Source organism: Girardinichthys multiradiatus, chromosome 23, assembly GCF_021462225.1.
Source record: "Girardinichthys multiradiatus isolate DD_20200921_A chromosome 23, DD_fGirMul_XY1, whole genome shotgun sequence".
In the NCBI taxonomy this organism is placed as follows: domain Eukaryota; kingdom Metazoa; phylum Chordata; class Actinopteri; order Cyprinodontiformes; family Goodeidae; genus Girardinichthys; species Girardinichthys multiradiatus.
The window spans coordinates 46,459,795-46,486,159 of record NC_061815.1 but is presented as its reverse complement, the minus strand read 5'-3'; the positions used below and the strand labels follow the sequence as shown (position 1 = coordinate 46,486,159).

At 36.8% G+C, this 26,365-nt stretch overlaps 1 protein-coding gene across 3 annotated transcripts in view; it reads right to left on the bottom strand.

The window, feature by feature from the left end:
• Positions 1 to 26,365, bottom strand: part of fstl5 (follistatin-like 5) — a 286,679-nt gene that overhangs the window by 105,889 nt on the left and 154,425 nt on the right. For all 3 annotated transcript variants that reach the window (XM_047353775.1, XM_047353776.1, XM_047353777.1), the window contains exons 5-6: positions 22,988 to 23,184; positions 16,215 to 16,335 (exon numbers count right to left, since the gene is read on the bottom strand). In XM_047353775.1, the coding sequence (XP_047209731.1) occupies positions 16,215 to 16,335; positions 22,988 to 23,184 (318 nt within the window). The remainder of the gene's footprint in view (positions 1 to 16,214; positions 16,336 to 22,987; positions 23,185 to 26,365) is intronic.

The window sequence follows — 26,365 nt, the reverse complement described above, 5'->3', positions numbered from 1 at the left end:
TATATTTTTGTAGAATTGTGAACTAACAGGCATGTGAGACCGGGATTCTTACTGGTTGTTAGAGGATCAAATACTTATGTCATGCAATAAAATGCTGATTAATTACCTAAAAATCAAACAATGTGATATTCTGGATTTCTGTTTTACATTCACTCACAGTTGAAGAGTACCTATGAAAAAAATTAAAGACTTCTACATGCTTTACAAGTGGGAAAACTGGCAAAATCAGCAGTGTATCAAATACTTGTTCTCCCCACTGTATATTAACTGCAGTGCCAATCGTTAAAGTTAACAAAAATAAATGCTTGAAATAAACAATCTGTATAATGCATTTTGAGGTTCATTCTTTGAATTCAACTAGTAAAATAAAATTCAATCCGTCAATGAAATTACAGTTAATAATTAATTTGCACCTGTACCATGCTCCCATTAACTTTGGAAATTTTAAGATCACTGTAAGACTTTAACAAATGGCCTTAGTGAATGCATTAGCTGTAGCTGATAAGCCTCGAGTCTATTTCTAAAGCAGCTGTTTGGTGAAATCCTAAGGGGCCTTCAGCATTAGTATGCAGCAGTGATTTAAAGGATGCCTAATTGGACTTTTTTTATCTCAGCTACCATGTGGAAAACAACTTAAACAAAGTGTAGCTTTCTGCAATAACCGAATCACAGATCACTTAACGTCTAGGCTGTGTTATAATGGCTTTGTCATATTTCTGCAGTAAAATATAGCATTGCTTTAAATGAAAGTAAATTCTATGGTTTTTCATTTCATGTTTGTTCAGTAATTAGTGACAAAGGTTTCTTCACAATGAGACAAAATGAAACATCTGGTTCTGTGTGATATGAGACTAATATGTTCATCACTTTAATCAAACAGATTTACTTTATGGCGCTGCTAAAGGAGGTAAATAAATCTTTGTGTTATACACATGCAGTGCAGCAGCTGAACAGCAGCAAGAATTTAAATGGTTTTAAGCCAACAACTTGAAGTGGATGAAGAGATATGACACATCAAGACTTGCAAAAGTAAAGTTGATAACCTTGAAATGCTAAACAATCACCACAGACAAGCAAGCACTTCCAATGATTTTTATTAAGTGCATGCCAAAGGGATTAAAAACTCAACCTTCAGAGGCATGTGATGCGGGTATAAAGAAACAACCAGCTCACCTCAGAATTTCAGCTAAACTCAATGAAAAATATCCTCTCACAATGTTTTCATTTTTTAGAATGAAACTGGGGCTTTTAATCAGGACTAATGATGCGTGGCAAACAAAACCCTTAGCGGCTGCTTGTTGTCAGTTTTCTTTTTGTTTCCACTAAATCTGGTATTGATAATCTGGTCAGTGACATAAATCAAAACAGTAAATATAATGTCAATATCATTACCTTTTCGGATTGTAAATTTATACAGACAAATTAATTAGTACTCTAAACGTTTTCATGCACTTTTCGAAATCTGTTTATTAAATAGGCACAATGATTTTCATCATTAAAATAATATATGGTGAAACAAGTGAAAGTAAAACCAGACACACTTTTAAAATGATTTCTTTCAAGCATCTTGGGAGTTCCTTTAGAAATGTCTTGAGTTGTTTATCCTGACCTTTACCCTGAGACAAAGACACTTCACAGTTTCCTGTGACAATCTCTTCCTTTTGTTTGCACAGATTTAAGGCTTCCACTGACAAACACAACAAAGCAGAGAAGCCCAGAAGACAATCGAGCCACAGACAGGGTGGATTTTTCCCCCTCCGTGAATACTCATCTTTTTTTCCTACTGAATGCAAAACCAATGTGATGCTACAATTATAATTTAGTCATGTCTGCCACTCAAATTCTCCACACACAACCGCTGGTACATGCATTTCATGGTTGCCTTCCTTCATTGAATATTGCCACCAAACACAATCTACATTAATCTACATTCAACTGCTATACATCTTTTATTAGAATTATTTTTCATCTTTTAAAATGATCTTCACTTCCAGGGATCTTCCAGATCTTTCAGATCCGTCTGTGTCATATGAACTGCTCTGCTTGATGTGTAAAGATAGCTGTTGGAATGGGGAAAAGGTGCGCAAAGTGCAGCTGAAACACAAATGTTATGAATTTCAAAGCAAAAAGCTACACTTATGAAGCAGGAGACAGTTTTTTCTGCAAGTTTAGTCTTGTCAGCAAAATTAACTGGAAGCGCAGTAAAATTGTTGTGAGCTGAATTATCAAAAAGTCACCTCAAAACATGCGAGTAAACATGTTATTTTTAATCTAGTAATTTAGTCTATTGACAGCAGCCGCAAGACAGGATTTATAGAGGACTGTTGCTGAATGTGTTGGCAACATATCTGTTGCTGTCCAGAAAAATGAAAACGGATATTGCAGCATGGAGAACGTCATGGCGGGGAGAGTTTCCCAGCATACAGATGCATTGCTTTTTATCATACATTGGCCTTTGACTTTTGCTTAATGCTTAATTCGGGGGGAGTGGTGGCCTAGTGGTTAGAACAGGAAGTTTGTGTTCCAGAGGGGACACAAGGGGCCAGGTTTGTATCCCACAGATTACCACTCCGGGTCCCTGAGCAAGACCCTTAGCCCCAGAATGCTCCCCAGGCACCGCACAATGGCGGCCCACTGCTCCCTATAAGGGATGGGTTAAATGCAGAGGACAAATTTCGTTGTAATGTACATGTGCAATGACCATTAAAGATGATTATTATTAATTTGAAATGACAGATCAGTATCTGTGACAAATATCCTGATTGGGAAATGTCTAGATCTAATTATTGATTTAAGTGAAAGATGTTGTATGGAAGTAGTGAAAAAAGATAGAAACATTATGTGGGGTAATCATCCTAAAAGGCCATAAAAGAATGACACCTTTTGGGCTCTACAGCTGAAAGCTCAATGATGAAATATTCTTTTTTTAGTACGGAAGGGAGTCTAAGAAATGCTAAAATATTCAAATGTATTAATTTATTTTCATGTTTATGTTATTTTTCCATTCTTAAATTTAACATATTTTCTTATTAGTTTTTATTTTTTATATTTTAATTCTTGTATTCTTTTTTATTTCCTTTAGAAATGTATTTTCTCTAGAGTGTGATATGTAATTAGTTGGGGTGTACCGACTGGTGGAGGGTTGTTTGTGCAATCAGCCCGTTAAAATAACCACAGGATTGAATACCACAGCAGAAATGACATGATGTAGTCCGAGCTCCACGTTGCAACAAACCGGTCATACTCCATAGTTTACCTTTAAACATTTTTAAAGGTAATTTACTCTTTTTACAACTATGACCTTTTGGAACTAAAAAACAAAAAGCCTGATCCATACAGACAAAAATATTCTATTTGAAAATCCCTATAACCCAAAGTTCTTATCAAAACCTTAAAGGACTATTAAGAATTGTATCAGTGTGTGAAAAAAGACCAGGTCATTTCAACAATTTAAATGACAGATTGAGTTTTAGTGATGCACATCTAAAAATAAATACAATTCAAAAGGGAGGTAATTATGCCTGGTCGATAATGGAATAACCTTTTCTACTCTAAACACAATGAAGGAATGAATGAATAAAAAACATTTACATAAAATTCCCATAAAACCTTTCTATAAATCATCTATATAACTCATAACACAATAAAAGACCTCCAGGTATCTTTGGAGTAGATTTTGTGTAAAATTCCCATTATTTAAGGATCATTGATTAGAAAACTGATTGAACCTGTTTCAAATCTCTCAAATACATTCAAGGCACACAAAGAGGCGCTTGTTGGAAAAATTGATGAATTAAGAAAACCATTTTAACACCCCTTCTCACTGCCTGTCAATGGAATACACTGCATAGGTTTTGACAAGTAAAAGCCTGTTGAATTTTAGCTCTTCCAAGGGGTCTGCATAACAGCAAATTTAACTTAATGGAACCAGCATTCCCAAGAGGCAGCTTGACTGATGCCTAATTATAATCTTCCAGGAAGTAACAAGAGTAAGTCAACCAATTTCAACACTTGGCAAACTTTCTGTATATGCAGGTATTACACTAGACTCTGAATCAAACAGGATGAGAGCTTCATCGAATTACAATGAAAGACTTAGATGAAGGGTAAAATTACCATATAATATTACAGCAAAAATAAAATAGGCAGAATTTGTTCTGTAACTTTCTCTGAATCAAGAGTCATGCAATAAATTTAAAACTGAAGGTCCTGTGATGCATTTGAGGAGCTCAACTCAATTTTAGATGTTGTGTGTCAGTTGCCTACTTTTTGTAAGGAACTGACCAAAATATATGGATATTTCAGTTTCCAAATGCTAACAACAGTCAATCTTCATCAATGAGCAAGTAGGTAGGTTATGGTATCTCCAGCAGACTGGGGCCTGCACGAATGTGGCATGACATGGAGGTTATCAGCCTGTGGGTCTCCTGAAAATGCCCAACTTGCTTTTCTTAACAGCCTTCTTCTGATCTAGAGTCAGATTTGGTGTCTCTCATTTTCACCATAACAATAGCCAGATTCTATATGGGGTTTAGGTCAGTTCAGTTTTCTGGTGATACCATGGTCCTTAAATCAGGTAATTGCTACATTTTGCAGTGTGGACAGGTGCCAAGTCCTACTGATCAAAGTAAAATTAGCACCCCAAAAAGCTTGTCAGATGAAGGAAACAAGAGAAGGTCTTAAATTTCTTTGTAGATGGTTGCACTGACTTTGGGCTTTAGGAAACATATGGAGCAACACCAGCAGAAGACATGACACCATAAAATATCACTGAATGAGGAAATTTTAGAGTACACAAATTTTAGAGTACACTTCAAGCAGCTTGGATTATGTGCCTCTCCACTCTTTTTAAGACTCTAGGACCTTCGTTTTCAGGTGACATTTTAATTTACCTTTACCTAGCTGTAGGACTTTATTCTACAGACTTTTCTAAGCCCAGGTAAGGTGCCTCTGGCATTGTATCTGGGTCAGGAGCGAATTAACAAGGATACATCCTGGATATTTCTGTGTGGTGGCTCTTGAAGTCTTAAATCCAGCCAGTCTACACATTGTAAATCTCCCCAGATTATATAATGGGCTTCACTTCACAATCCAAAGCTAAGGTAATTTCAGTTGTATGCGCACCTATTTTTACTGTACATAACATCCACTCGAATTCCCATTAATATGATTGGACACAGCGCTCTGAATAGCTGTCTTTAGCAATGACCTTTTAAGGTTTACTCTCCTTGTGGAAGGCTGTCTGTCAACGCTCTTCCCCAAGATTCTGTAGGCGATAACATATTATTTATATATTTTTGTATTAAAATTCGTTTTCCTTTTATTAGTCTTATGCAATATTCAAATTTTCAGAGAACATTTTTATTAGCTGTGAGCCATGAGCATTAAAATGACAGAAACCAGTTTAAATATATCATAGTATGTGTAAAAATCTAAATATTTTACTTTTTAAACATGTAACAATATGTTGTACAGAGAACTTGGAAATTACCACTATATTTCCATTTTAAAGAATAGTTACTAAGCAAGACTAATGAGCAGTAAGCAAGACAAAGAGCTGCAGAATGTATGACTGTCTCATTGAATTATTATCAATCATTATTATTTTTAATTATACTCATCGTAATTAGTGGTGGAGTTTACATGCAATTTTGGATTATTTGTGTCAGGAAAACAGATGAATGCAGATTTTCTTTTTTTTTTTTTTACATCTAGCTTTAGCAGAAATGTGTTGGATTAAAAAAAATTTTAATTTAAGAAGTATTTATGAATGAGACTTTCTGCTAAAACTAGTGGTGGTCGGCCCATTGGGGATGCTGGTGTGCCGGCTGCCGCCATCCCTGATAAAAGAGGGGGAAATGTAAAATATATTTTTACAAATTCTGTTATATATATCATTTTACTTACTGAAGTGTGTCTCTATGTAATATGAAATATAAATAAACTACATTTCCCACCTAGTGATATTCATTTACCAGTGAATTCCCACAAACAGACTCGTATGTTTCTATCATGACTGGTGCAGCTGAATAGCCAACACTGTGCAGTTGCTAGGGCAAATGAATAAATATATATGGCCAATCAGTGTCACAAAATTTCATGGCCTTGGGGCACTGAAAATATCACCCCTCACAGGTAAAAAAAATGCTTGCGCTGCGCAGTCAATCAGAGGGATCATGGCGAACTTAACGAGCAAGGTGCAGCTTCCAATGAATTCGGTGAGATCCTTATTTATCTACCCGTTCGCAAGAAGGACAGTGGAGGAGAAAATCCGGGTTAAGGAGCGACAAGCCCAACATTATCATCAACCAGCAGACCAAGGAGAAAATTAAAGTCTACAACCAGAGTTTTTGCAAGTGTTGGGACCCAGCCATGGATTTCAACATTAAACTCCAGTACAGACTTTCCTGAACTATAATAAACTGTCTTCCAGCAAGTGAGGAAATGAGGGAGGTGGGGGGTGGTAGCAGCAGACTTCCCATGATGCCACTGTCTGAATAAGAGCACCTCCTCTCCAACAAGCCGACCTCTTCCGCCGGTGATCATCTGGCAAAAAGACATAACTCTTCAACTGGATCCAAGAGTGTCATAAGATCACGCGATCATATGCACCAGTTAAGTACGAGTGAATAACTGTTTGTGTACCCAGTATTCATTCATAAAAAGGGGAAATTAAGGTATAAGCAATGCATGACTCTCTCTGAGGCCAGCAGAAGCAAACGGTGTTCCAGAGAAGCCCCTGCAGAGACGCGGTCTCCCAGTCTGGAAGGAAGACAGCAGAGACCGCATCACTGTGTGAACGTGCAGTGTGGTTGGCGGACACGGAGGTGTTTCTTCAAACTTCACCGCCTTGGACAACGTTCCTCACCACAGGTCAAGAGGTTAAGTGTTTGGGCAGAATAATATAGAAGGATTTAGATTGAAATGATCTAAACGTTTTTCATTTTATTAAGTTTGGTTTTGTTTGTGTTGAACTCAGCTATCTTGGTGCTAGCAGACTATCAGCAGCACACATGTTCAGTTTTGTGTTCTTTGTTTGTGTGTTTTTAAAGTTAAGACAAACTTTACTTGAGGGGTGATTTTAAACAGAATATTGATCATAACACGCCGTCAGCATTTTTGCATTTTAAACCTTTTATTAACCCTGGTATTTTAAAGGTATGTGTTTGATTCTGGTGCTAAGATATCAGCTTCTTTGCTAGCTTCAACTGCTAACAGGTAAGGACACGTGCTTGCTGCCAAATAATATTTACCCAGAAAGGTTTAGTTTTCAATCCAGTAAATAATGTGTCTCTAACATCCTTTTACTAAATTTGATAACTAAGTAAACACCATTAAGTGCCATTTCTCCAGAAAGATTTGGTTCTTTTCCAAAATACGTCCTTGAATGTTTTACCATTCCCTTAATAATGTAAAGACAGCTAATGAGACACCGTTGAGAAATGGTCATCCAGAAGGTTGGTTTTATTCAGCAGATCATTATTTAAAACATTTTATTAAAATAATATTTTATCTGATCTTGCAATGTGAATGGTTGTCTACAGGTTTGCTGATTATTGCCTAGGTTGGTTTTATTCAGCAGATCATTATTTAAAACATTATTTTATTAAAATAATATTTTATCTGATCTTGCATTGTGAATGGTTGTCTACAGGTATGCTGATTATTGCCTAGGTTGGTTCCAAGACTAACTTAACTTCATTTCCAGATTTTTCAAGATAATCCTTGGTTCTCAAACATAAACATTGCATGGTAATGTTGCATCACTCTTTTGGTCATGGTTTTCAATCATCTTTAATCAACTTGTTTATATTGTACATAATCCATTAGTCTTCATTATTCTTTAATTCTGCTTGGTAGTTAGTTGGATTGTTTTAGTAAAGTAAAGAGTTTGTTGATTGAAATATGTTTGACTTTGAGTTGACTTATTTTGTTAATAAATTCTTGTATTTTAAGAAATTGTGTGAATTCATTCCATATATGTGCAGAGTTTATGCTGTTCAATAATGTCAGAGCTCATCTCACACCTTTCTATTTTGTCCTAAGACCATCGCCTTACTGGGCTGGTATTCACAGGACAACCCTTAACAGACCGAAATATTATTTGGTAAAATATTAAAATATTAATATTAAATATTAAATAATATTCTCAGATTCATAATCCCAACACAAGAGTTGGCTCAAGTTGTGGCTTACCGACTGTTGAATAGCCAATGCACTTTTCTGTTTTCCCTGCATTCTTTTTAAAAGTGCCAAATGTGATTTAATGTGGACACAGTCAGGACAAACTGACTTGAAGCATCTCTCCAAACTCATTACGAAACATGAACAAGAGCTCATTTGGAAAACTGTGTCAAGCTAGCTGTGCTCGGAAAGATTAGCATAGCGGCGCAGCTAGATGACGGACACCGCATTGTGGTAAGAAGGTACATTGAAAAGGTTGATAAGAATCGTCATATTTCATCTAAACTCATTGACGATATAAAGTTTTGTTGTGCTTTTGAACTGGCATTGTGTGATGAAAAGGGATGCTGTTCAATTGTATTCGTCGTCTCACTGTTGATTCCATTTCATATATTGGAGTAGGTAGAGAAATGTATTGCAACATCAGCCCCAGCTGCCACTAGCTAAAGCCAAGGTATTATTAACAATTTTGAAGATGACTACCATGTCCTTCCTGTGTTAGCCAAAGTGTGAGTGGTACAATACAGAAATTGGTGTTTACCAGAATATTATTAGTCTTCTGTAAGTCTTTTGTTTTTGTTCTGCTCTGGCAGTGTAGCACTCAGTAGTTGTCTGAGTACCATGGAGAAACCCAACAAATTTACTTTCACAAGTAGAGCATTGTGGCTTTTGCTATAATGCTCCGCATGATAGATTGTGTATACAGGTCCTTCTCAAAAGTTCATTATTTTCCATAATGTCATGATGAAAATTTAACATTCATATATTTTAGATTCATTGCACACTAACTGAAATATTTCAGGTCTTTTATTGTCTTAATACGGATGATTTTGGCATACAGCTCATGAAAACCCAAAATTCCTATCTCACAAAATTAGCATATTTCATCCGACCAATAAAAGAAAAGTGTTTTTAATACAAAAAACGTCAACCTTCAGTTATGCACTCAATACTTGGTCGGGAATCCTTTTGCAGAAATGACTGCTTCAATGCGGCGTGGCATGGAGGCAATCAGCCTGTGGCACTGCTGAGGTCTTATGGAGGCCCAGGATGCTTCGATAGCGGCCTTTAGCTCATCCAGAGTGTTGGGTCTTGAGTCTCTCAATGTTCTCTTCACAATATCCCACAGATTCACTATGGGGTTCAGGTCAGGAGAGTTGGCAGGCCAATTGAGCACAGTGATACCATGGTCAGTAAACCATTTACCAGTGGTTTTGGCACTGTGAGCAGGTGCCAGGTCGTGCTGAAAAATGAAATCTTCATCTCCATAAAGCTTTTCAGCAGATGGAAGCATGAAGTGCTCCAAATCTCTCCTGATAGCTAGCTGCATTGACCCTGCCCTTGATAAAACACAGTGGACCAACACCAGCAGCTGACACAGCACCCAGACCATCACTGACTGTGGGTACTTGACACTGGACTTCTGGCATTTTGGCATTTCCTTCTCCCCAGTCTTCCTCCAGACTCTGGCACCTTGATTTCCGAATGACATGCAGAATTTGCTTTCATCCGAAAAAAGTACTTTGGACCACTGAGCAACAGTCCAGTGCTGCTTCTCTGTAGCACAAGTCAGGCGCTTCTGCCACTGTTTCTGGTTCAAAAGTGGCTTGACCTGGGGAATGCGGCACCTGTAGCCCATTTTCCTGCACACGCCTGTTACAAGTGAGAGTGTCGTGAAAGTTGTAGAATAAAATTGGAGGCCCAGGCTGCCATGAGACCGGGAGATGAAAAACCCTGCCTGCACCCATTGATGCACCTGCATCTCAAAGCCCTACATGAGTGGTAGTATGATGGAACGGGCCTAGGGTTAGCCTAACCCTACCCTACACAACACCGAACAAATGAGCCAGGCCCACCAGACCCCAAGCGTAAAGCCCTGCTGCGTAAAGAAGACCCACAACATCAAGAACACATACCAAACGGCCATACACCGGCCCAAAACCCTGGCGACATACCTGCCCATGAATCTTGAAGTTGGTACTACTGATAAAATCAAAAAGCATAATTGTGATTTTAACTACATTTAAAGATTACACTGAAACTCTTTGGTTGTTGCCACTTGGAATGATTTGTTCCTTTTTAATTTATGGTCAATGCCATGAAATAAATTCAGGCAAAACAAATAAAACAAAATGAAAATTAATTTAATAAGTGTACAATTACATATAAGATTTCAACTGCATGATGAAGAGACCAAGTAAACCTTTTATTGTGGAGCTTATAAATTGTCTAAAAAACACAAAGATGAAGTCACTTTGAATGCAGCTGCTCTTAAAACCCTTCTTCTCAATATTACTACCAAACTTGGCCAAGTAAAGTGCTTTAAAAACACAATTTATTCACATCATCAGATGTATGAAATTACCTTTACTCAATGGCAACTTCAAATAGGTTACTCTCTTATATTCATGCTGGGATATTTCCCAGAGGCATGCATATGACCATTTCCTGTTTTGTACCATCCTTTGTGTTTGCTGACTACCAATGAGAGACTTCCCTCTGACTGAAAGAAAATAGGGTTTCAGAGAACGATAAAGACGGGAATACATGTAAGCACACAAAAAATCTGTTTAAGAGCACATGTGAAAAGCTTCCCTATGAGCCGTTTCCACTAATGCTGTTAAGATCATACTACTGTTTGTGAACTACTTTAAAATACCTTTTTCATTACAGTTTCTCACAAAACATGCCAATGTTTTGTAGTTCTACAGTGCCTTGCATAAGTATTCACTCCCCCTGATATTTTTCATGTTTTGTTTCGAGTGAAACTACTTGAGTGTTGCTTTAGCAGTGAGCTTCAGGACATTGTCCTGCTGGAAGGTAAACCTACGTCCCAGTTCCAAATCACAGGCAGACGGACAGATTTTGTTCATTTATATTCCAATATTTAGCATGATCCATCTTTTCTTTGACTATGTCCAGTTTCTGCTGCAGTCCCCACAGAATGATGCTGCCACCACCATGTTTCACTGTGGGGATGGTGTTCTTGGGGTGTTGGGTTTGTGCCAGACATAGTGTTTTCCTTGGTGGCCAAAAAGTAAAATTTCTGTCTCATATAAACAGTACCTTCCTCAATACATTTGGAGAGTTGGCCACATGCCTTTTGGCAAACTCAAAATGTGCCTTCTTATTTTTACCCCTAATTATTGGCCTTTTTTCTGGCCACTCTTCCATAAGGAGTGTATGGCTTATTGTGGTCCTATGGACAGATACTCCAGTCTCAGCTGTGGAATTATGCAACTCCTTCCGGGTTACCTTTGGTCTCTGTGCTACCTCTCTGATTAATGACCTTCTTGCCCAGTCTGAGTTTTGGTGGGCAGCCCTCTTTTGGCAGGATTGTTGTGGTACCATGTGCTTTTCATTTGAATGATTTTCATTTGATGGTGCTCCAGGGCAACATGAAAGATTTGGATATTTTTTTATGACCCCACCTTGATTTGTACTTCTCAGCAACGTTCTCTCCGACTTCTTTGGAGAGCTCCTTGGTCTTCATGGTGTGATACTTCTAGCTTAGTGGCCTCTGGGGCTTTCACAAAATAAGTTAAAATTCAAGGGGAGGCGAGCGGGCAGGATGGTGTATACACAGATTTTTACATACAGTGTATACAAATAAAATGTTTTGCCACTTACATTAAATCAGACCAATATTTTCCTGCTTTAGATAAATTGGGATTACAATATCTGTTTTGTTGTTTAAATATCAGAATATTGAGCGGTCATTGTTGTTTTAGAAAGTGTATTACTTTCCTTAATTCAGAAGTTTACATTTACTATATAAAGACCACGAGAATGCTCAGCCATCATGTTGTTTAGGAAGGAGATGGATTATGCGTCCATGAGATGAGTGGTGCTTTGATGCAAATGTGTGTCGACCGAAGAACAAAAGCAAAAAGGTTGTGTAAAGTTGCTGGCTGAAGCTAAAGAGAGGAATGGGTCAAATGTCCAGCAAACTATTGAGAAAAGCTTGGGGAAGGAGACCCAGAACAGCTGAGCCAAGTCATAGAGTTCAGAAAGCAATTCAAACAAATACTAAAACAAATTTCAAAAATGTTTATGTAAACTTCTGAATGTGAAGAAAATAATAAACTATTCTTTCCCTCATTATTCTGGCATTTAGCAAATAGAAAAAAAGGTACTCCTAACATGAAACAGGGAAAAGTTTAGTCTGATCTAGTGTCAAACAGTGTTTCTCCCTGAAATGTTTTGGTATGTCTGGTTTTTACTGTATATGCTTGATCTCTGACTAACGTTTGTTTGGAGTATAATAGTCTGCAATACATGACACATTACCTGTTTAACCAAAATGCACCAAACCATAATTCCGCAAATTATTTTGTGATGATTGAGTGCTCCCCTTCAGTGGTGTGGCAAACATTGTTCATACATCTAGCATCATCTAATTAAAAGACATCACTTTTTGTAAGACGGTTTTTCACAGCCAGCTGAAGCAAATTGATTCCCAACCCTCCTCCAATCTTTGGGAGGGATGAATAATGCATGGACATTTAATCCTTATCTCCTGTCCTGACAAACAACATTGCCATGCTTTGAATATTCCACAAAGGTGTGCAAAGGGAAACTTTTGGCAGAGCAAAAAGGCAGGTGCCTTTTTCATGGTTGGTTATTTCTGCTTTTACTGCCTTTTTGTTCCAGATGGTACCTTAATTTTAGATACACTGAATCAACTGATCTACTTTATGATGTGGCACGGTTTATGACAACATTTAAGGTATTTGCATAGAATTTTACAGCTGCCTCTTGGAGTTTATGTCAGCAATAAACTAAACAATTATACCTCGGGCCAAGTATTTCTGCCTTGGACACTGTAAAATGGTCTGTAAGGGTGGAAGCAAAATCTGCGATTTACTGTACATGTAATCAAAAAACACACCTTCAATGCTATGACTAAAATACACATCCAAATTACTGGATTATATGAGCAGCTGTGCACCAGCCCACTCACAGCTTTAAGCTTCTGCTCTAACCACATGTCTCAATATATAGCAGTTTTATACCTGTGTACCAAAGAGCAACAGCAGTAATAAAATATATTAGCCATGCTCAGTAAACCTGATTGACTGGTGGTTCTTTAATCAGGCTGGTAACATAATAAAAATATACAGCTTTTTCAATTACATTTTATTTCCAGCCATAAATATTATAGGTGTTGTTAGATGATTACAGGTCCCAGAATGTTGCTGTGTAGACAAGCTTAATTTCCATGTTTACAGTATGTGCTTCTACACTACATGCTCAGTCCTTGTATGAATCGCCTTCCAAGCAAACACTGTTTCCGATACTGGAAGCAGATCCCAGACGTTTTCTTGTAGAGATTAATCCTCATTTTTCAAATAAATTTGTCCAATTTTTGCAATATCACAAAAAATCCAGTTATTTAGTTATATAGCAGCAGGTTTGTGCTTAAGAAGCAGAGATGCAACCTGATCCGCCTACCATATTCACAGTTAAATGTCTCTTAAAGAAGGTAAGGTTCAAAATGCACTTCTGAGTTGCCTGTCAAGTATGAACCATGTAGACCCCCCAGGTCTTCAGAGACCAGCTTACTCAATGTTGCCAGAGTACACACGGTGTAGGTACCAGATCTGCTCGGTTGGTCAGATCTGCTCGGGGCCCTATGCCTGCTGATGACATCACACTACTGACTACTCACTCTGATTAGCTGAACCTGGGCATGATGACGTAAAACATTGTGGTTGGTCCAGACAACCTACTGACGTACGTTTGGAGGGATTGCCATTTGTACGAAACATGGATCACCTTTAAAAGAAATCTCCCATTACCTATCGAAAGGAACTTACCACAGCCTAACCACCACTTCCAAGTCCTGAGAGCAGAATCAGTGTGCAGAACCAATGAAGTGTGGGGTTTGATGTTAAATGCTTGGACTTTAGGGTGGGAGGTCACTGCCTTTTATTAATATTTGTATCAATAGAAAGATGTAAAAATTGGAACTGATATTTGGTCTAATACATTTGGTTTTTTGGCGTATTAAGGTATGACTGATATTTGGTGTAACAAATAATAGTGCCAGACACACACTGTAAACAAACTAACTAAATAAAATTGATTTATCTTCAAATTCAAAAGGTGTTTTTTTTGGTATGGTGTAAAGATGTTGAGGTTGCCAAAGAAATGTGAAATAAAAGCAAAAATATGTTATGATAGAGAGCAGATTTGATTCTTATGAATAGGCGCATGTAGCTTTTCCTTATAAAACGGTGTGCAATGTAGTTTGTCACAACGGGGTTGCCTTATTATGACGTCATTGGATGGCACAGGGCCCTGAGCAGATTTAACCGCCCGAGCAGATCTGGTACCTATAACGAGACTCCCCTTTTCATGTTTTATATATATATTTCAGTTTTGAATCTTGTGACTAAATTCTAATGGTTGAACTGTTGCTCTAAGAGGACTAACGTGTACATCTGTCCACATCATATTTTTTTGAGAAGCTGGTCCTGCTGTTGGCTTCTTGGACTCAAGTTTTCTGACTCATGAAATGACCTCAAAAATATTTCTGTGCTCGTTTCAAATCACCACAGAAGTTAAGGTGATAAAATGGCCTAGAACATTCTATTAGAGAGCATGAAGAAAATCAATGTGGATAATTACTGAAAAAGCAATTCCCAGAAAACAGCTTTAATGAGTTGGTTCAGGTAATTATTAATTCATACTAACAGACAATCATCCATTGTTGCCAAGTAACAACATAAAGTGGCAGCTAAGAAAAAAGAAAGAACAATGCACAGAGGTGTATAGGGCAGGTTTAAAGAAGCTGCAACAGAGGGGGCGATTTTATATCACTAAATAGCCTGTTTCCTTTTGGGGAGTTAAGATGGGAACTTGAAAAAAGAATTGTTAACTAACAAAAGTAGTTGGAGCAATTTAACTCTTCAAGAAAGCTCAGCTCCCCACCAGATTGGCTGGGGTTCCTTTCTTTTTATGACTTGCCAGAAGGGCTTTTCACCCACACACACGCACGCACACATACACAAAATCATCCACAAACAACTGAAGTAGAGTAGACAAGACTCCCACAATGCCATTTCTTTGCACGACTTGTTTTCCTTTCCAAGAAATGATTCACATTCAAAGGACTGATGGAATAAAGGTTGATTATAAATGATCTACCACTGCTAAATGTGTCAAGCCAGCCAAATGTCAGAGGATATTCAGTTAAAGGGTATGGAGTTGTCAGCCAATATCAGACAGGGAGGAAACATCAACGAGAGCATGGGGAAGAAACAAACAGAGGAAACTAGTGCACATGTTTTTATGTGACTTGGATATAGCAGAGTACCTGTCATTATGTTGTGTATGGATGGAGGATTTGGTTTGAACTACTGTTTCAGGTTTTTTGACCTGTTTTTCCTGGAACCAATTCCACTTTGAACTACTTTATTAATCTCCATCAACACATCAAACAATTTCACAGCAACACCGCTCATTTGGCATCACACAGTAGATCCCACAGTGCAAACTCGGGCATGATATAAAACACATTTTTACCAAATACATAAGTTTGTATTGGCCAAGAAAATTAAAAACAAACTGGTAGCACTAATATTAGGATGGGTTTGGTCAATCAAGCCTTATTTATTTCCTAATAATTAGAACAAATAATTAAAAATAAAAACAAAGCTCAGCGTTAGAATGACAAGCACGAGTGTGATGAAAATGTAATAAAATGAAATTTCAATATGTCATGGCTCTTGTTGTTTCTGTTGCATGCTGATCAGTTAAATAAATTACAGCAAACAGATGAAAATGATTCGGACACTTCTAGTTCCAGCCCCAGGATCAAATTGGTTCAAACATCTTTAATAGACCACATAAGGAATTATTAGGGAGTACTGACAAAGGAACAATGAACAAGATATTTCTCTGTCATGTGTAATCTGTCTTCTTGTGGAGATAAATGGTAACATTGCAGCTATGAATTGGGTTCTGCCTTTTTCTCGCTTTACAAGGACTTTTTTGCAGTGTTCCAATAAAATATCCATACTCACCAAAGGCTGTGTAAAATTCTTCTTTTGTAAGGTGCTCATCATGGTTAATGTCATTGTACTTCAGTAGGTCGAACAATGTGCACTCAGACATATCCTTGGACAGACCTTCATGCTTGATGACCTACAAAGAAAACACAAAGTTGGTAGACAGTGCTTTTCGGAGTTTGTGGTGTGTTTGAATTTTCCATTCACGCTTTCGTAAATACTCTGAAATATAACATGTCAGCCACTTTGTGGTGTTTGAATTTTCAACTATAGAGCTTTGGTTTACTACATTTCTCAAAACAGAACAGATCGCATCAAACTTAGCAAGATCAGCAATTTTTTTTAAATCTATTCAAATTAATAAGTAAAGATGCACTTGCATTTAGAAACTGTTTATTCTTTATTTCCATTTCTGAATAATCAAGATATCATCTGTATCTCTATTGTTACTGTTTATTGTAGTCCAACTAAAACTTTATATGAAAACGTTTTATAACATGGATGGTGAAAAGGTCTGCAACACATTTATTCTCAACACTATCCTGCTCAACATCCCATGCATGGCCCTGCCAGTAAAACATCCATCATGCAATATCTGCTGTCAAAAAACTGATCACAAGGGACAGCTTTATACATCATGTCTTGTCCTCCGGATCAGTGTACTTCCCTGTCCAGATGACTTGGCTGAAACATTAGGTCGTTATCTAAAATCCTTAGCGTACCCTTAAACCCTGCATGACAAATAAATGGGGTGGCCAGAACAGCAGCGTATTTCTCATTATGATTTCTTTTGTTCTTTTCTAATTTCATAATTGTTCTACTTTTTTTGACCAATGACAACTTTATGATTCATATGTAGTCCACTCATCTATCTAGCCAGAAGGACAAGCTTGCATATTTCTGCTCATTTTGTTAACTCTGACCCACTTTTACTCAATTTGGATTGAATTACAAAAAGAGTTACACAAATAAAATGTGAAAAACAGCAGAGAAATTTAAAACAAGTTTCCCCCTTACTCCTTCCTTTTCTTGCAAATATATGCCCTTTAAGAAATGCATGATAGTAAGATTCATAAGGCCCTTTAAATACCCCTTTCATCTTTGTGTATAGAAACACTGAAAAACGATTCTGGATGTGTTCAGTGGCTCTCAGCACACCATGTGCTCTAAATTATCTGATTCACATCCCTGATATGATAACAAGATGTAATGTCAATTGAGATTGCAGCCACTGGCTGTTTCTAATCGAACCTTAATTTACAAAGCCAATGGAACATTGGACAATTAATCAGAGCTACACAATTAACAGCTACACAAGGTTTTCCCAGCTTCCTGTTAATATAGACTACATTATGGTGAAACATTTCTGCTGAAAAGGCAAAATATAGCACTATTATATCAGTATTACACCAATAGTTCACATGTTGGTGCATACATTTAAAACCATGAAATAGGACACTGGTGCAAAATGTCAGAGAGCACAGGAGATCTCAAATCTGCACACGGTAGTTAACCAGAATAAAAGTGCTGTTCTGACACAATACCATCATCCTGTGAGGTAATATTACAAAGTTTCTATATTAACAAACTTAAGAAAAGCCTCAATAACCACAGTCACTGGTGAACAACTAAAGACGTTCCTCCTTAGGAACATCATATGGAAAGTAACAGAGCAGTTTTTGTAATTAAATGCCTTTGAATTATTATCACCCAGAATGGCTACTTCTGAAAAAGTCAGAGTTTTTTTGTGGTTGGCTGGTTTGGAAAAGACTGGTGCACCTTAATGTTATGGGGAAAGGATATCAGCAAAACCACAAAGAATCAATTGTTGCTGCCCATTAATCTGGGAAGGGTTATGAAGTAATTTCAAAACTAATTAAAAGTTTATCATTCCACAGAGCAAAAGACTGTCTATAAGTGGACGGCATTTAAGACTGCTGATGATCCTTTAAGGAGATGATGTCCGAGAAATTTCAACTTAAGGTCAGACATGCAATGGTCAAAGAAACTGCAAAACATTTGTCATTCTACTTGTTGGACTCCAAAGGGCTCTGTTTGTTAAATGTTAAATTTTATGACAGAACAAATGGAAAAAGAAGGGCTGTTTGGTCAAAGCTTCATTTCTATTACAGCACCACCTATCTTTAAAAAGTTGCAACTGAACACAGGTGTTGCAGCCATGGAGGAAGTGGGTGTTTTAACACACTCACCTTCTAATACACACAATGTTACTCTAATACAGACAAGGCCAGAACAAGTGCAGAGGTGAATAATATCCCTTAACATCTTTTGAGGCAAACATTTCTGTCACAGTTTCTGGCAAAATTATAAGGCACAGACATTGTAAAAGAAAAACAAAAGACGTTTTCATTTGCCATTTTAAAAGGGCAAAAAGTCTAAAATGGCAGGAACAATTGTTCTAAGCCTCGTCATGTGAGCACTCTAGCATGTCAAGTTAATCACGGTGAGCGTTTTCACTTCTATAATTTCAAATGAGCTCAGAGAATGCTCCAATTATAAATGTGCTTTAGGGCACAAGGGTGGATGCCATAATTTTGTGTTTATAAATTCTAGAAATGTGCATATTGTGTTTGGTCACACAAACATTTATTTAGCAATAATATCTTCCTGTCTTCCTTTAGATTCATTTCTTGTCAATACGGCAAAACCTGGAGGATCTGAAAGGTCTCATGAATATGCATTTTGGGCCTATTGGTACAATTTGCTTGATTTCAACTTGTGTTTTTGGAGAGAATCACTAAATAGTAAATTATTCCCTTCCTAAAGGCACATAGTGCCTGTACCTGTACATCAATAAAAACACCCAATTCACCAATTACACTTGTCTGAAAAAATAGCACACACACTAGTATAGCTATTTCACTTTAATATTGAACATGCATTCATTATGTAGTTGTTTTGGGGAGCTGTACAAATACTGTGTAAAATCAAGATATTCCAGTTGTTTTAACCTTTTAAATTAATAATCTACAAAAAATGTTTTGAGGTCCTCCAGCAATCCACCAAATATTTATCTTTTACTGTGCCCTACATGACCTAAGGAAACAATTCCTCTGGGGAATCTGCCAAACTCATCTTTTTAACAGACATAATGAGAAAAACAACTTTTAGTTATTTGAACAGTTTCTTTATCTTGATTGTGGAGTAATATACTTTGGTCTGCGAAGATTGAAGTTAAATATATACAGTTTAAAATTTGTCCAGTTGATTCAGGGGTCACATGGTCTAAATTGAATTACTAAACTTTGGCTTCCCTTACATCACCATTTGACATCTTTTGTTGTAAAAAGAAAGGGAAAAAAATCGTTTTTGGATACAATTAGTGAAAGTATTGAATCCTGCTTCACAGACTACATAGGTACTGACTATTCCAAAACCCGTGCAGGGGGGATCTTCAACAGGATCAGCAGGAAGGTAACATAAGAGAAGTAACTGAAATTGTCGTTTGAAAATTTGCTGCAGGGTGCTTAGCCCCTTCAATTATTCAAATATGCTGCATAGGAAATAAGTCTTCAGGTATGCAGAGACTTTGTTATTCCAAGAATATCCTCCTCTCATGGCAGCCACAAAAAGCTTTTCTTACAGCATCCTTCTTGCTAGTGATGGTTAAAGGCTGTGGCTCCCCAGGAGCACAAGACTCTTTTGACCCACATTGCTTTTCAAAAGGTTTACTTCGAGACACACTCTGCAGCAGAGTGGAAAAAAGGCAGGGATAAATGGATGAGATTATGATGAGGAAGGCAACTTCATTTAATCCTTTGAATTGAAAATGTAGATACAAAGATCATTAACAGAATGATCTAAGGGGTTACATTTTGGTTTGAATACTAAAACTTTTCAAAATTCATAAAAGATATTGCCCTCTCCAATTTAAAACAAAACATTAAAGACATGACACATACACTTAATAAAACACTTGTGGCTCAACTAAAGAATATAAAAGCAGTTTCTGCTATTGTCTATACATATAACATTAAAACAGAAACACAGAGAGTCACATTCCTGAAATATACAATGCTTTTGATATATCTAAAAACATATTTATTTATCAAGTTAAAACAAAATTGATGCATAGCAGCAGAGTTATGTCTTATTTGTAACAACTGTACAACCAAGGTGGGCGTTCAGGTAATTATTACAGCCAGACCAGATTGATGCATCTAAAATATGTGTTGGCTAAAACATCATGTAAAAGTGGAAAGCCTGTCCACTTGATACACAGCTGAAGTGTACCAGAGTGGTCCATATTCTCTCTACTGCCTGTTGGTTCAGTCTTTTAAATGTACTTGTCTTAGTTTTGGATCAACTGTGTTGCTGATCTAGAAATAAATTGTTCGGGTTTCTGCCATTTACAATTAAAACTCAGCTTGTCCTCACTTACTTTAGTTTGGCTAATTAACTGTAAGGTAAATAGGTTTATCAGTGGCATAATTATACCCAAAGACATGTGATCCCCACAAGATCAACAGGGTGGTCACCACTTGCTTTAAAATAGTAGTAATACAATTTCCTGAATCAGTTATCCATGCCTGTCAACACGGCCTTTGTGGGTGACCAGGTGTCCTAATTTGTGAAAGCATTTTAGCCTCTTTTTCCCTGTGCCACAAAATGCATTTTCTTCTTAAAAAAATCAAATGTGCACGATAGACACATATTGATGTTCTTCACTAATTGGTGAATTAACTTTTATTAGTGGCTGTTTGCTGTCAGTCAAACTGGGCACATGAGGTGAAGCAAATGTTAACCTGTCACTAAACAATACATGCCGTCATGCAAATGTATTGCTTTGCACCTTATTTCACAAGGGACCTCCCACTGAATTTAAGGCATACCTTTTTGAAAAAGTTTTGTATGAAAATAAATGAAAGGAATAATTTCTATAAATGTTTTAGCATTCTTGTAGCAACCAATAATAAAATAACTAGTAACATTGTCATTTTGTCATTTTTTGTTGAAATAAAACCAATCAACCTGCCAATAATGTAGTGACCCTTTTGATTTAAAAATATTATGCCTAATAAATTACTTCATTGGATGGTTGTTAAATCACTGGCAAAGGATAAAAAAATAAAATAAAAAAACAGGCACCACAGACTGTCCAGGAGTTGGCGGATGTTTTAGTCCAGGTCTGGGAGGAGATCCCTCATGAGACCATCCACCGTCTCATCAGGAACATGCCCAGGTGTTGTAGGGAGGTCATACAGGCACGTGGAGGCCACACACAATACTGAGCCTCATTTTGACTTGTTTTAAGGACATTACATCAAAGTTGGATCAGCCTCTAGTGTGTTTTTCCACTTTAATTTTGTGTATGACTCCAAATCCAGGCCTCCATTGGTTAATAAATTAGATTTCTATTGATGATTTTTGTATGATTTTGTTGTCAGTACATTCAACTTTGTACAGAACAAAGTATTCAATGAGAATATTTCATTCATTCAGATCTAGGATGTGTTATTTGAGTGTTCCCTTTATTTATTTGAGCAGTGTATATTTCCATATTTCTGATATTAAAGCTTAGTTTAACTTGCATATTGTTCAGGGTGCATTAAGTATTCATACCCCCAACAATTGTACCAACATGCTTTATTTAAATGACAGCAATATTAACGTTCCACAGCATCTAAAAGCAAGTCCCAACTAGAAACTGATAGGGACTCTGGAGGGAGCTATATATTAGGGTGAAGGCATGGAGGCCTTCCAACCTCAAAGACCTGCAGGTCATCACCAAAGGAAAATCAGTACCAGTGGAAACCTGGTCAGTCATAGGAAGGCTTTGATTGTTGATTGTTGTAATACCAAGAAAGATGTTTCCATTAATTATGGAGAAGGACGATAATAAAGTATATCATGTCAATTTCTAATAAAATGAAAATAAAAAAGATAGTTTTCTGCAAAATTGGTCTCTCCTTTCACATTATTGAATTATCTTTTCATAGATGTCCATTTGATTTCCTGTTAGAAACAAAGTTATTAGTTGAATAAAATTGTTTAAATTTAAATCGGCCAGGAATATGAACATTTGTTTTTGCTTGACTGTACTTTATATTCTAAGTCATATATTCAAATCTTGACCACTATTCAATGCATTTCAATAATGCAAACATGGTGTTTGTCCAATATTTTGCTATCTAATCAGTTTATGGAAAATAAAAGGTTCCTTATTTAAAATGTAGTTTTTAACATTAAATAATATAAAGAAAAGGAAGAGTTTTTTAGAAGGAATTTGTTTCATCATCTGATGAAAAATAAAGACATTACACCTGATCGCAAAAGTGGTGTTTTGCTAATAAACTGTTGGATAACTGAATGTCAGCCTATGTGTGCAGATGTAGTTGCTGCTGATTTGATTTTGAAGTTTCCTCAGAGTTATAAAATCTAAAACTAGTGATGCATCCTGCTGCATTACGATTACATTTACTGGTATTAACTAACAGGGAAACAAAAACATTTTTGATCCCAGCAGCTTTGTATTTGTTGTCATTAGCAGACCGGAATTAATCTTTGTGACATAATTACTGAGAGTGGCTCAATTTGTTCTTCAGCCTACTGGAGCTTCTGTTTCACACCTCTCATTCTCTAACCTGCACCACTTAATATTTAAATTTGTTACTTATCGTGTTACTACAAGCCAATGGCAGTTTATTTTCTTTTATGCCTCTATTTAGCACAAAGAGCTTTAAAATAAAAGAAGAAACTCATTTATTCTACCACTGATTTGCAGAAATGGACAATATTCAAAAGTATTATGGCTTTACATTGCTTACCTGTGAGAGCTCGCTTGCATCTATCAGAAGATTAATATCTGTATCAAAGCGTTTGAACATCAAATCAACCAGTTGCTTCTTGGCTGCCATGCTGTTCTTGTGAGCTCCATGACCAGCAGCTAATAGGTATCGCTGATCATGCAAATCCAGAATCTTGGTTTTTAGTCGGCGGTAGTCATTCAACCTGCAATCATCATCTGGCAATGGAAGAAAAAAGAAGAGGCAAAACTGTTATGAGGTGTGTTGAACAATTTCAAGTCTAAAAATGCACTTTCACTGGATTAGATCAAAATCGATAATTTTTATGACATCTGAAAATAGTGTTTTCCCAACTGCATCTTGTGCTGCCTCTTAAATGTCAAGTTTTATTTTCTATCTAGCACCAAATCACAGAAGTCATTTAAGATTACCTTTCCTATAGGTCTAACCTTGTTCTTTTGTTACTTATTTACACAACGTCATGTAATTTCTGTCTCTTATGGTACCACATTTATAATCCTTCTCTGCGCACTGTATCAAGCATGGTTGAGTCCAACCCTGATGGGAACACACAAACACATTTAAATCTTTTAAGTGTTTGTGTCAGTAGCTGTGTGCCTTGCAGCTCCACCTCTCTTTAAAGCTGGGGGAGACACTGAAAAGACCCATCATGAACAACTGCATGATGCCTGCTGCTAAAACAGAAATCAAAACAATGATTAAATTCACTCTAATTATAACATTGGCTACACGAATTCAAAGCCTTGCCAATTAAAAGTTGAACGAACAAATCTCCCTTCTAGATGACATCATGAACAATAAATTCCTGTTTATATTAAGTAAATACTTAACTTGACTGTTACTGTGATTGTCTGCTAAAGAGCGATTGCTCAAAAGTTTGGCTCACAAAGAAGGACATTCACCTACACTCCTCCATTCTCACAAAGCGATGAAGAAACTGATTAAGAAATCCATCATATAGGTGTCAAAAGCAAACCCTGACAGCAACAGCAAACATGATAGCCCTGTATTTACAACCTGCCATCAAAAGCTTCATATTAAAGAAGCTGAAAAGGTTGGGTGGAGTGGATCCGAGCTAAAGCTAAGAAAAAATGATGACAAGACGAAGAGGTTAACACTTGTTATAATGATTTCTCTTTGTTTCAGCTGGAAGTGTACCTCCCCTAAAACAAGTTATGTTGGCTGATGTCAGCCCACCTAGAACAAAAAACAACTGTTATTCTCTGGGAATAACAGTGACATCACTGTCAAACTCTCTGGTGTGATTAACATCTATGAATAATTTCTGCGACATAAGAGTCTTTTGCAAGACAAATGCACTTTGTTCGGGATGATCAAACAATAACAATTTACTGAGTGTGCTAATGAGATCTCTTCTCAGTAGAAGTGGCTGCTTATTGAGGGTTTATGACTTGTAATCCTGAAAGAGAACAACCCCAGAGACCAGAAAAACATAAATTTCTTCAGTGTAGGATTTTGTTTTTGTCAAACAAGTTTCAACATTCCCTGAAAAACAACCTGAACAATTAGTAAATAGTAAACTGAGATGCTTAAAAAATCTTAAAAAAGTAAATTTATCTGATGCTCTCTTAATAAAGGGTTTCAACAACATTAATGGATAGATTGAAGCTGAAAAGTAAAAAAAATAAATAAATAAACTCTTGCTAAACCTTTTTGGGATAAAATGATTTTTTTTTTTATGTTAATGTTGTTGTTTTTCAGCCTCAATAATAAATACTATTCTTAATGACTACAACTGTCTATTTTGTCCCATCGACATATTCTCCTATCTAAGCTGTGTGTCTGCAGCTCAAATGCCCTCCTTGCTTGGTCCTTCAGTTTAAGTGGCCTGCCAAGTCTTTCCTTTTTTCAGGTTAAGCAGAATAAAAGAAGTTGAAGTCACCCTTTCAATATTCTTATTTGAAAAGTAAAAAGCAGAGCTAAAACAATGTGTCATTTTCCCTGTACACTTAAGCATTACTTTGTGTTAGTCCATCACTTAAAATTCCAACAAAATACATAACGGTTTGTCAATGTAATGTTATAAAATGTGATTGCATAGAGTGATTGAGGTATTTTTGTCTTTTGCCATTCAGAAAAGCTGTTTTAAGAAATCTAAGCAAACAAAAAGTGAAGAAAAGGAATGTGGAGAATGAAACTTAGGTGGCAATAAACACAGGTGGTCAGACTCTTCTCTTTTCCTTTAGCGCTAAACAAATTTTTGTTTTCGGGGGTAAAATATCTTCAGCAAAGGATACTGAAGAATCAATGCCAAGACCTTTTGATACAGTTCCAGAGGCTTATGGATCTCCAGTAGTGCATCATGGTGTACCCTACAATTATATAGTTTTTGCTTCAGAATTATCTCAGTGATTTCTGGCCCTAAATATTGTCCTGGATAAAAAAAAAAAAGGGTATCTCAGGGTGCTTTGTTGGTGGTTATGAGGTTTCCAAAACCACATAAAAGTAAGTAAACATCGAAATGCTCTGGAATAATGCGTCAGTGTTTATTTGTAGCCTGTAAAGCTGCAAGCGAGACACAAAGGTGTTGACAGATGTTTAAGCTGCATTTTCTGTCTGAATCAAAGCTTCCTGCAATAATTTGGGTGTGAGCACCACCAATGGATTTGAGCAAGGCCCTTTACCAGTCACATAGAAATGAATGATCAGGAGAAATATCAAACGTGCTTCAGCTGGTAAAACAGGAGGCAAAGCCAGTGTTAAATACCGAGATAGCAGCATGCTGCATATTATGGAAAAGGGTCGGTTTTGACAAGTGTCAGTGTCAGAGTAGCTGCCTTGGTCACAAATGGCAAAATGAATAAAAGATAAATGGCTACTGGTGCACCCTGGGGATATGAAGGTCAGTCATATCAAAGAACTTTACAAGTACTACATGCACACACACATACACACGCACGCACGCATACACACACACCAGCCTTCTAGGGTTCAACTGATTTAGTGTATTTTATAGTTTCGCACATCGCTGCAGGCTTATATCATGTTTAAAATGAGCTCAAAACCTTTCTTATCCACATGAGTAAAAAAGACAACATAGAAGTCATGTTAATATGTCACCATGTACTCTGGCTCCACTGACAACATTCTGTATGCCTAGCATCTAGCAAAATTAAACGATCAGTAACTGGTGATAAACACTTTGTGGTCTACAGCTGTGAAAGTTTACCCAGGACAGAACAAATCCTCTGTCTGCTATTTGGATTCGGAAAAATAAATTTTGCTTCAGTAAATGTATCTGATGGTCTCTCATTAACAGGGTTCAACCACATTTATGGACAGATTGAAACTGAAAGGTAAAAAAAAAAAAAAAACTTGCTGATGCCTTTTGGGATAAAAATAAAATATTTGTCAATG